The sequence below is a fragment of the Puntigrus tetrazona genome, chromosome 22, assembly GCF_018831695.1.
Source record: "Puntigrus tetrazona isolate hp1 chromosome 22, ASM1883169v1, whole genome shotgun sequence".
NCBI classification, from domain to species: domain Eukaryota; kingdom Metazoa; phylum Chordata; class Actinopteri; order Cypriniformes; family Cyprinidae; genus Puntigrus; species Puntigrus tetrazona.
The window spans coordinates 10408682-10420519 of NC_056720.1; the positions used below are offsets into that span (position 1 = coordinate 10408682).

Sequence of the window (11838 nt, forward strand, 5' to 3'; positions counted from 1 at the left end):
TTTAATATTATACAGCGTTAGCTCTAGATTATTTTTAAAAACTAGTTAACGCTAATTTGAGTGTGTTTCTAATGCAGCATGTCTAATTTGACATTGTTCTCTCTTCTGCTATTTTCTTTTGCTATTTTACATCGATATTTGTGGTATTGGACTGTTACCATAATAGTCACATGGACAAATGGACTATTATAGACAGTAATAGGTAGTAATAGGTTGTGAGGTAGTTGTTAGTAAGTTAGTAATAGTTAGTAAGGTAGTAGTATTGGATAGGATTATGGATGTAGAATATGGTCGTGACTCATGTAGAACATGTGCTTTATAGTACTAGTAAACAGCCGATTTTTTTAAGTAACTAGTTAAAAGGTTAATAAATTTTTCATTAATTACTCACCCTCATATTATTAAAAACTTATTTCCATTTTCTGCTATGAAAAACAAAGCCTCTGCTTTTAAACAAAAAAAATAAACTCCATTTTATTCTATCTTAATGTCTTCATGTTTTATCATCACTTGAATGCAGGTAGGATTTGATAAAAAAATTAAAAATAAAAATAACAAAGTACTGCAATTTCAAGCAAAATACATTCAGATATCATATTCTTTTGCCCGTAAATAATTATATGAATAATTGAAATTGCATTCGGAAAAACAGAGCAATGAGACACACACATTTATGCACAAACACACACACAGACACACGTATATACATATGTTCACAAACATACATTTAAGCTACATACATAGCTACATATGTACCTGTATAAACACACATACATACATATTCATATCACTGGGTTATAGATCTATCCACGCATCTCCATCACTGACTAACCTGATCAGTTTCAAAATTTTCAAAACTCAATCTACATCTACATATATGATCTATATTATGATATATTATGATACATTGTCCTCGATCCTTCTGTTTATGACGATCGCTATTTTTTCGAGCCGGAAAGACCCGGAAAGTCCAGTGACTCACCTGTACACTTAGAACAGGGGCTTGCACTTTATTTTGATGTTCCCTTATAAAAATTCAGTTGATAATTAGTAACTTTGCACCTACACGTCAACTAACTTTCATTAGAGTGTTAGTAGAGTATTAGTAGACTGGTAGGGTTAGGGTTAGAAGAAGTTGACATGTTTTGGAAAAGCTATGAATGCCTGTTGGGAGATTATCACAATAAAGAGTTAGTTATAATAATCAGACAGTCTGCTTATACTTACAATAAAATTAGTTGGTAGTAGGTGCAAAGTTACTTATTGTAAACATAGTATTTCATAAGGGACCATCAAAATAAAGTGTTATCGAACAGGCATTGATGAAAAAACTCGTCAATGACGGGGGAAGAACTATTTTTATGAAATCTGAGAGCCATCTGACCCTCCATGGACAGCAACACAACTGAAGTGATCCAGAAACATAGTAAAAACCTTTGTAAACGCACGTGATGTCAGTGGCTCGACTTTTGTGACTTTTGTAATGTTTTTGAGCAAAGAAAACCAAAAAAAATAAAAAAATATTCAGCCATTCTCTGAGTTACGTCTTCCACCATTTTAGAGAGTATCGCCAAAATGGCAGAAGACGTAACTCAGGGATGTATGGTCGAGTAAATTATCATATCTGTACACTAGTCGTTTTTTAGGCGAATTATGCCATTTTGAACCAAAATATGCAAATCGGCTAAATAGTTATTTTATTGTTATTGATTATTTATTTATTGGTCTGATTGGAGAGAGAGAGAAATTGCAAGCTAGTAGACGGTGATCTGAACATGATTGACACAATGTGAGTATGGTCAGTGTGCAAGACCTGTGATTGATCTGAAGCAGCTGAGAGCTGAGAGCTGTTTTGCGGGGTTTCGGTATTGAAACTGAATGAATCCACGTTTTCAACAAATCAATGATTGGCTTGCTTCATTTTTTTATGAATCAGTCATTTTAATGAATGACTTATGACTCGCTCATTAAAACCCGCTCACTTGCCGCCATCTACAGGTGATTTTTTCCCAACATTTTTAACGTGTTTGTTTAAAAATATTTAAAATATTAACCTTATAAAATGATTATTTATTTCTGTGGTTTAAATGCATGTTTGGCACCTCAGGTGCATTAAACAGTCTGTGTAAATAAACTGGGCTTCAGTATAATTATATACCGCTAAATATTACATGCTCGGTGTGGTTCATGAAAAGCCTATTTTGAATTCTAAGAATAATTAATTGACATGTACTGAATAAGCTCACTTATAATGCACTCTCAGCTCGTTTGACAGTGGGTATAGTGAATGGCAAAGAAGCAAAAACCAACTCCAGACCTTACATGGTTTCTATTCAATTGCATAAGCAACATGTCTGCGGTGGATTCCTCATCTCTGATCCATGGGTCTTGACTGCTGCACATTGCTGGGAAAAGTTAGAGTTTTCTTCAGTTTAAACTTCAATGTTGAGTTAAAACCAATTTTGAATAACCATTCAACTGCAGTGCATCGGTGCAATGTATAGTATAGTCAAAAAACGAGCACCATGCAAATCAATCTTTCTGATATGCTCTTTCAACAGAAGTCATATTCTGACGGTTGTGGTTGGTACTCAAGACTTAAGGCTCAAGTCGATTTTGAACCACTTTACAGTGAAGGACTATATCCAACATGAAGAGCATCAAAGCAGACCTTATCGGAATGACAACATCTGACCAGGGCACAGAAAATACAATCGGCTTATTTGAGACTCTTTCCAACATTATTTATTGCTCATTGTACCAACAAAATCAAACTAAATGTTAAATGTATATCATTACCAAAGGAAGATGATGTTGCAGCAAATACTCTCTGTGGTGTTGCTGGCTGGGGACTGCAAACTAATGGCCAAAAATGTGATCGTCTAATGGAGGCAAACGTGACTACAAAAAAAAAAATAGAGTGTCACCTTAGATGGGGAGCTGAATATGTAGCCTCACAGATGATCTGTGTGTATGGAAGTGGTGGATCCTGCAGAGTATATACCAAAGATGGTCCACAGACCTTGTGGTAGCATATGGACTGTTTTCACTAGTGATGTGCTTATCTGTGTTTCTTCACAGGGGGATTCTGGAGGTCTTTTGGTTTGTGGAGACACTGCAGTCGGTATCACATCTTTTGGTGACAGTTATCACTGTAATTTACTTGAGCGTCCTAATGTGAATCTCTTTCATGGATCCAGAAAAATATTAAAAATGCTTAGCAACTTCATAGAAAGTTAAAACAGGAAGAAATGTTTTCTTGACATCTCCTTAATTTGACCTTCTTTCCATAAAAGTATCACATTGCAAACTTCATTCAGTCGTAGTGTCCTTATCACCACCATGTAGTTATAATATTTCATAGGATATAATTTTCGATTAGTTCACTTTCAAATTAAATAAGGCAATATTTTATTCACAATAAAACATAGGTAACATTTTACACATTATCATATAAATGAGATCATTTAAAATTTGTGCTTTTTAAAAAAATGTGTGCAATTTAAAAAAAAAGGTGTGCTTTTTATGCATACCAATTTGTGCGAAAAAAAGATTATGCACTACTTTAAAAACAACCTTCCTCAATGTTAAATTGCAAAGGCTTTGCATGTTATGGGGTGGGTAAGTGCATATAGTACAGGCAGCTTGAATTTGTTGGAAGGCACTATGAATGCTAAATGGCATATAACGTTTTTATAACAATTTATGCTCCCCTCCAGATGACGTATATTTCAGAAGAACAATGCAAAACCCCATACTGCAGCATGGCTTAATAGTAGAAAAGTCTGGGTGCTGAACTGACCTGCCTGCAGTCCAGATCTTTCTCCTATAGAGAACGTTTGATGCATCATTAAATGAAAAATACATCAAAGGTGACTACAAAGTCGTATCTCCCTGACGAGCATCTGCAAATGTTGCTTTTTAAATGGAGCACTGTATAGCCTTATCACTTCTAGACCAATCCTTGACCAAACCACAGTGTCTACTCTACAGCATAATTGTAAAACATACAGCGTTAACAGAAATACTTTTAAAACCAAACATTACAGAACATTAAAAAATAACAGATCACCACCTAATTTAACCTTGTGGAAAATAACACTAACTTTCAACATTCACTTCTAGAGTCTAAAGCAAAGCATGACGGGAACAAGAAACTATCATAATAGAATGATGTACATACAAATCATTTTATCTTAATTAGGGTTTACAAAGGCATAGTATACAATTAGTGCAATTTACTATATTTTACAGTTAAAATCAACTAATTGTTTGCAAATTAAGTCAAGTCAACTAAAAAGTGTGAGATATGAGCCAATCGAATATATATCAAGTCACTTCTCAGATATTTCAAACGCTTCGTTTTAATCAGCAAAAACAAGCGTCATTGTCGCCAACATGGTTAACACCCTCAAAAGAAGAAACCTGACCGACTTAGGTTGGCATATTTTAACGCAGTGTGACCTGGCCTGCAGTGATCTAAGTAAAGTAGAGTGAGTCAGTTTGAATGAGCTCTTAAATGATCTCGCTCTTAACGCAATTTACAAGAAATAAAAGAAATGACATCATACATGGGGGAGTATAGTCTACTTCCATTAAGACCACAAACCTAATACCTATTTTTTACACCTCAGTGCAAAATGAAAGCCACGTCAATCTGTGAAAGAGGAAGTATGAGTGTTACTGGGGGGCTAAAGCAGCCCACTTTGCATTAAAACCACCATCAACAGCAGTGAGATCTTCTTAAGAAGCCTTCCAACTAGAGCATCATGAACATCTCCGTGTTTTTGCTCGTCACCCTACTACCATATATGACCATGCAAGGTAAGTCTGATGGAAAATAATTGACTCTAATTCTATTGCATTATGCCTTCTACATTTATCATAAATATGTTTATTTTATGCATAGGTAGCACTGTGCTCTCTAACTTGTTCTGAAAGACCATTAGGTCAAGTATACTTCTCATTCAACCAACCTAAACTGAATTTTTACTCTCTTAGCATCTGTGCAGGTGGGTATAGTGAACGGCACAGAAGCCAAACCTCATTCAAGACCCTACATGGTTTCAATTCAAATAAATAAGATACACAGATGCGGTGGCTTTCTTGTGTCTGAACAGTTCGTCATGACTGCTGCGCACTGCTTTCAAAAGTAAGATTTTTTGTTCCTCTTCTTTTAGGTCAGTTACAATTTTAGTCAGATAGAAACATACTGCTCCAAAGAGGTCTTCTTTGGAAATGACACATATTATTATTATAGTACCCAACCAAATGGTTTTGATTGGTGCATGAAGAACCTTTAGCATCCAATGAACATTTATTTAAAAAAATCTCTTCTTCGGGATGCTAAAAATTACTCTTCAGTGGAACCTCTTTTGGAAACTTGAGTGTAGTCCAGCAAAATTTGTTTATACACCAAAATGCATATTGTTTTAAGTCAAGTCTAAAAAGTTAAACTAAGCTTTGAACAGCCTTCATTTATTATTAAAATCTCATGCTCTGCTCTGTTTTCTTCATCATCTTCAACAGAGAAGCGAAGCTTACAGTTGTGGTTGGAGCTCATGATTACACTCAAGGCTCTGGCCTCATGGATGTGAAGTTCTACCACATCCACCCTGGGTATACACCCGAAACTCTGCTGAATGACATCATGCTGCTTCAGGTAAACAAGCTGGGTTTTGCAGAGCTAGCTGCAATTAAGCAACAGAAACAGGAACAGAAAAGAGAATGTCTACACACTTAGGCCTTGTTCACATTGCACATAAATCCGATTTGGTTTCAAATCTGACATCAAGGAGTGACTAGTCAGTTCATTATGCAAGTTATAAAATACTTATTAGTCAGTGATACATTGTTTCATATACTAACAAATTGATAAAAAGACAACAAGATTTAAGATCAAACATGCCAAAATAATATCAACAAAGCCTTGGAGATACGATCCTATATGCTGTAAACTGAATATTTACCGTATTAAATTACTATTTATAATTTTGCATTTTTGTGTTTCACACGTTTTAACCGTTTTAATGCATATGTAATAATTACTAACAAAAAAAATACTAACATACATAATAATCCAATTTTTTTTTAAAGTTTGTCATCCAGTTTGTATACGTTTTTGGAAATGATCAGCATTAATGATTGAGTTACTTGCTGTAGCTATACGGAAAAGTCAAAAAGAACAAGAAGGTCAACTGGATCTCCATACCAAAGAAAGATAAGGACATCAAGGCCAAGATCAAGTGCAGCGTTGCAGGATGGGGGAAGACACACAACAGCGGTGAAGCAAGTACTAAGCTCATGGAGGTGGACGTCACTATCACTGACAAAAAAGTATGTCAGAAGCAGTGGGGGAAAAATTACTCCACCTCACGTATGGTGTGTGCAGGCGGTCCCGGAGGATTTTGCCAGGTACGAATCATATTCTAGAGGAAATCACAAACAGTGTGACAGTTCAATTTTATTAACCTGCTCTTTCGTGATTTTCCTAAGGGGGATTCTGGAGGACCTCTGGTGTGCGATAACGTCGCAGTCGGTGTCGTTTCATTCAATGAGAAAAACAACTGCGACTCGCCTATACGACCAAACGTCTACACCAAGATTTCCAAATTTCTAAAATGGATAAATGCTACTCTTGACGGTGTGAAGTAAGAACTCGATGAATAAACTTTGATGCGGTCTGCTCACGTGTGTGATTTTTTTCGAGCTTATTTCATTTTGAAACACTTGAATAAATCTTGATGCGACGAGCACCAAGTGCGTTTCTGCAGAAAGATGGTGTCAGCCGTTCTCAGCAGGTCTGGTTTCCTGTGGGCGCCGAGCTCAATGCATGTGGTCAGACACCCTGTGAGAAAGTCTAGTTTGCATCTTAAGAAGTGATTCTGGTACCTGTGCAAGGTCATGACTCCCAATAATAATAACAATAACAATAATAATAAATAAATAAATAAAGTTGTGAGCTAACAGTCCTGTGTAAATATGCTTAAGTCTGTAAAAACATTGATTGAATCACTATTGCTATGCTAGTCAAGGTTTTCAAACAGAGCCACGGTACGTATACCAGACATTTCAGGAAAATTCACCTAAAGTTTGCTATTTATTGTTTTTTATTGGAAATTCTCCCCTAAATACATGTAATTTACATACCCTCATTGTAATTAAATTGTCTATATACCATGAACAATGTCAACGGGGTCCAGTGTTGATTTGGACTGCAATGACTGTAATTGAATGGAAAACCACAGTTCTCCATATATCTTATTTTTTCCTCCACAGTAGAAATAAATGAATGCTTGTTGTCAATGAAATGAGGGCGAGCAAATGATCCTTTTCATTTTTGGGGTTAATTAACAGAAACCCTTGTTTTAACACCACAGTTTTCACAGGTTGCATTTAATTAACTGAAGTAAGATCCAGGAAGTGCTGTGGTTTGCTGTGTGCTCTTATACCCTTAGTACTTTAAAAGCCAATGACACATTTTCAATTTTCCACGAGCACTAAGACACGCTTCGTCTGATTCTGTTCACCACAGCCGTGACCGCACTGAACATCACAGGTAGATTTTTATTAGTAATTCCGAACCTTTACAGATTGCGCTTGTGGCAACGTGGGGGAATTGTTCGAGTTTATACTCATTTCTGCCCTTTTCTCATAGCTGCGGTTGTTGATATAGTCAAGGGGAGAAAAAGCTTCAAACAATTCCTTGTGATACATGGCCTCGGTGCAGAACAATAAAAACAATCAACAGAATCGGAGTTGGAAATGTCTTGGGGAAAACATTTATAATGCATATTAAGCTTGAGAATATTTTAAATATGATTGTGGGTTTAGAAGGATCTTAAATTCTTTTAAAATGCATTTTTTGGCTGGGCGACATCGGTTTGGACCGATTCCGTAGAATGGCTCAAATAGAAACAGCCTGCCTGTAAACAGTAAAGAAAGTCACAAAAGACCAGACCAAAAATGACCATATATAGCCATATGCTTCAATTTCATTCTAGGTCCTATTTAACAAACAATCAAATGCTTCTCGAAAACAACAAAGGATTTGCGGTACATGTTATGTGCTTTATAAAATGCCTAAAATTGAAAATAAGCCATAACAAAAAAAACCCTAGTTAATTCAAACCAAAAGAGCAATTTCTAAGTATAGAGCTTAACTTAACAGCATCTGAAAGACATCGGTTTTACCAAGATATGCTAACTGTGCACCTTGCATCATCTCTGACTGTCAGGATGTGTCTTGTGGTAGAGACCTATATAAATGACTGTGGTGGTCGCACCAGAATCTTATCAAGATGAGTGCAGCCTACAGCCTGTTGCTCTCAGTAGCTTTGATGAGCTTGTTATCGACAGGTTAGCAAAAAAAGATTTGATGATTATTAAGCGATTCGTTTTCTGTTATCTCCAAACGTGCATCTTTGTTTGCCTAGGCACATTCGGAGCTGATATCATCAATGGCAAGAAAGCCAAGAAGAACTCCATGCAGTACATGGCATCAGTGCAGATCGAAGGAGAACACATATGTGGAGGTTTCCTGATCCACCCGAGCTACGTGCTCACGGCCGCACACTGCGATCAAAGGTAAGCCCGGAATGTGTCTGGTGTTCAACAAAACTGTTTACTTATATGCGATTATGTTCACGTTACGGATAAAGCGGCAACATGACCGTGATCTTGGGAACCCACAACATCGCTCCAAAAGTAGCCGATCCGAAAAGACATGCAGTGCAAAAAAAACATAAGCACCCATCCTTCAAAAACATCCAATCCGGGAACGACATCATGCTTCTGAAGGTACAATGTTCATAAATGAATGTAAATTTTGTATAAAACTTAATAAGTTTATCATTACATTTAAATGTGTTTAATAAACATGCATAAATTAAAAAATTTATTATAAATTAAGTAATTTTATTAAACATTAATGGCAATCATGTGAAATTTTAGCTCTCGAAGAAACTGAAAAACGGCAAAGGTGTGAAAACCATAGAAATCCAGAAGAAGGACAAAGGAATTAATCCAAAGACCCAATGCAAGGTCGCAGGATGGGGTAAAACTGGACAGAAAAATATGGTAAACGATCTTCTGGTAACGAACGTGTTGGTTTTCAACTCCACCGTCTGCCGGACAATGTGGAACAAAGTGCAAAATAAATTTCCCATCAATGTCCTGTGCGCTGGGGGTTATAACACCAAAAGTGGTGCTTGCCAGGTATGTCTAAATCAATATTTCGAAGAAAGTTCATATATTCTTCTGACCGTTAATCGATCTCTGACCCATTGTTATTGCAGGGGGATTCGGGTGGGCCGCTGGTGTGCAGTGGGAAAGCTGTGGGGATCGTTTCCTTCAACCGGTTAAACAACTGTGACTACCCAGACGTTCCCAACGTTTACACCGACATTTATAAATACAAAACGTGGATTGAAGAAGTGATAAAAAGAAGCGCCTGACGCTATGCAGCCGAAGTCAGCTGCGCCATTGCATGTGCTAGCTGTCAAAAGTTGTCAATAAAAGAACAACAAAAACTCAATAAGCAATGACTTTGCATTTTTTCCTTTGTAAAGCGCCACTTCAGAGGGAGCGAAACCAGCTGGGGGCTGTTTGACACTCAACCACCATCACCACATCCTAAGTTACACAACTGACTAGTTGAACACAAATAGATGCACAATTTAACCTCTTAAGGTTTTTTCTTGGCTTTACATTATTTGGAGCATAAAAAAAAGTATTTCATTCATAAGTTATGCTATGCTCTCGTTTGAGGACACCAGGACACGGTTTCTTAAAAAAATTTAAATAATTATAATAATATTAGGCTAAAACCATTGATTTTTAAAATCACCAATAAATTTGTTTATTTCTCACTTCATATATAAGTTTATATATAAAGATGATTCTCAACTATGTTATAACGGAACCATTTAAAATGATTAAATACTCATTAAATACTATGCGTCTATAAACTAAATCTCATTTGCATATTAATGTGTTTTTGGGCAGCATGTCATGAAAAAATAAGTGCAATAATGGGAGTAATAATTGACCAGATTTTCATAATAATATATAATATTTAATAGAATACTGATATATCATTTCTTTCTCTATTTATTTTTTATGTCCCCCAAAATGCGTAAAAAACATGCTTTTGGTCCCGGTGTCCTCATAGAGGGTCATATTTTGATTTGAGACACCATAACGTTTTCCTGAGAGGTTGATTTATGACATACAATTCAAAAATTAGATGTAAATAATCATTTCAGACATTTGTGAAGACCAAGGGGTGATCATCCAATCATTTGGTATCTCTAAAAAGCCCAGAATGTGCTCTGTTCGGACCTTTAAAGATTCATATGAGGACGCAGGGTCTTGGGAGGTCAAAGAAGACACTTCCATGCTTTCACAAATAATAAATGTACATTGGAGACACAAGCAATTGATTTGTCGAGGTGCATAAAAGTCTTTATTTATAAAAGAACTCCATTCAATGAAGGACTTTTGATTTTTATTAGACGGTCACAAAAATGTCGTTGTTTAAGCAAACATGTTCCAGAAAGAGTTACTCTCCAGCATGATTTATCTTTAATATGTCCACAACCTACCTTTCAAACAAAAAAAAGATTTTGATCTTTTTATGCCCGGTAAACCTGTCCTGTAAATTTCTGCACGTAGCTCTCAATTGACAGGACATTTTAAACGAATCGATACTTTAGCGCAACCAGGAATCATGGATGAATGACAAATTAAAGAATAGAACTTGCCTGACATTAAAATGAGATATTAAAAGTGCAATAAGCTGCGGAATGAGAACCGAAACCATTAATGAAATGTGACAGACGTCTTTCAAGACGGATTGGGAGAAGAACGCCGACGCACAGAGCATATTCGGGCTTCGGGTGTACGACCTAAATGGTCAAATGCATACAAAAATATTGGCGAAATACCAAAACACAAATGCGTCATGGTGAACGTGAACAGATGTTTGTCAGTGCATCCGGCCTCGTTGCACACTGCGATAAAAAGTAAGCCTGGAACATGAATGGTGTTCAACAAAACAGTTCTCTAAGACGCAATGATGACGTCTGGCCTTGATTCCCAATTCTGATTCGTCGCCCGTTCTATCAGTTGTGACCCATGTCCATTTCATGTGTTTACACTTGCCATACCATCTAAAAAATGGTGCACGCTTAAAGAACATGGCGCTGTTAAACCGTGGAGAAGTACTAAACCAGTAGTTTCAATGATGCACAGGATGGCTCTGAAAAAAACGAATCATCGGTCGCATTGCCACATGATTTATTTCTATATATGAATGAGGCCTGTAACCAACCTCGATGCATTTTTTCCTGTTTGCACAGTCATAGAACGCATCAGATCTGAGTCACATTCGAAGCAAAAATTGGAACTGGGTCACATTTAACTGACGGCGTAAACTTGTCTTTAAAACCAAGACGGAAAACAATAGCGATAAGGTCGCAGATTGAGATGATGCTCGTGCCATATGACCCACCCCCAGTTCTTGTCATTCGCTTAACTTAAGGCCCACAAGACCCACAAACCCCTAACGTTTCCACACGTACGTGCTCTTTATTTATCGTGTTCTGGTAAGACTTCTGGTAAGGCCACTTTCAAAATTAGTCAAGACTTGCGGAAAAATAGCTGGGGGTCTATCTCGTCATGAACGGAGCATTATTGCGAGGTAAACAGAAAAGTGTTACTAACTAACGTTTTCATGCGATTAGGAGCTACGCATTTAGTCCAAGCTTAAATAAACAACGAGCTACGGTAAAAGCAAACACATTCGTGCAGAAGAACCACGTGCCTCAAAATATTTAA

At 36.7% G+C, this 11838-nt stretch overlaps 3 protein-coding genes across 3 annotated transcripts in view; 2 read left to right on the forward strand and 1 right to left on the reverse strand.

Annotated features, from left to right (window-relative positions):
- Positions 1-1575: 1575 nt before the first annotated feature.
- LOC122328194 (complement factor D-like) lies at positions 1576-3773 on the forward strand. The gene is made up of 6 exons (XM_043223901.1): positions 1576-1600; positions 2264-2414; positions 2562-2685; positions 2742-2996; positions 3082-3177; positions 3720-3773. The coding sequence occupies exons 1-6, from the start codon at positions 1576-1578 to the stop codon at positions 3771-3773; spliced, it is 705 nt and encodes a 234-aa protein (XP_043079836.1).
- An 894-nt stretch (positions 3774-4667) lies between these two features.
- LOC122328195 (transmembrane protease serine 9-like) lies at positions 4668-9535 on the forward strand. Its single transcript, XM_043223903.1, has 10 exons — positions 4668-4824; positions 5002-5152; positions 5530-5662; positions 6163-6414; positions 6496-6651; positions 8271-8358; positions 8436-8586; positions 8661-8799; positions 8953-9216; positions 9297-9535. Exons 1-10 carry the CDS (start codon positions 4770-4772, stop codon positions 9453-9455), a joined length of 1548 nt encoding a protein of 515 aa, XP_043079838.1. The 5' UTR covers positions 4668-4769; the 3' UTR covers positions 9456-9535.
- A 2293-nt stretch (positions 9536-11828) lies between these two features.
- micos13 (mitochondrial contact site and cristae organizing system subunit 13) overlaps positions 11829-11838 on the reverse strand; it is a 1845-nt gene continuing 1835 nt past the window's right edge. The window contains exon 4 of the mRNA XM_043223507.1: positions 11829-11838. This exon is cut by the window's right edge and continues 518 nt beyond it. The gene's annotated coding sequence lies outside the window, so the exon portion shown is untranslated.

Excerpts from the sequence above, each read along its gene's own strand:
- LOC122328194 (XM_043223901.1), top strand. The coding sequence starts at position 1,576 with ATGGCAGAAGACGTAACTCAGGGAT. Across the intron at positions 2,415-2,561 it reads GCTGCACATTGCTGGGAAAA|AAGTCATATTCTGACGGTTG; the intron begins GTTAGAGTTTTC and ends CTCTTTCAACAG. Across the intron at positions 2,997-3,081 it reads GAAGTGGTGGATCCTGCAGA|GGGGATTCTGGAGGTCTTTT; the intron begins GTATATACCAAA and ends GTTTCTTCACAG.
- LOC122328195 (XM_043223903.1), top strand. The coding sequence starts at position 4,770 with ATGAACATCTCCGTGTTTTTGCTCGTCACCCTACTACCATATATGACC. Across the intron at positions 8,587-8,660 it reads GCCGCACACTGCGATCAAAG|CGGCAACATGACCGTGATCT; the intron begins GTAAGCCCGGAA and ends TTACGGATAAAG. Across the intron at positions 8,800-8,952 it reads ACGACATCATGCTTCTGAAG|CTCTCGAAGAAACTGAAAAA; the intron begins GTACAATGTTCA and ends GTGAAATTTTAG.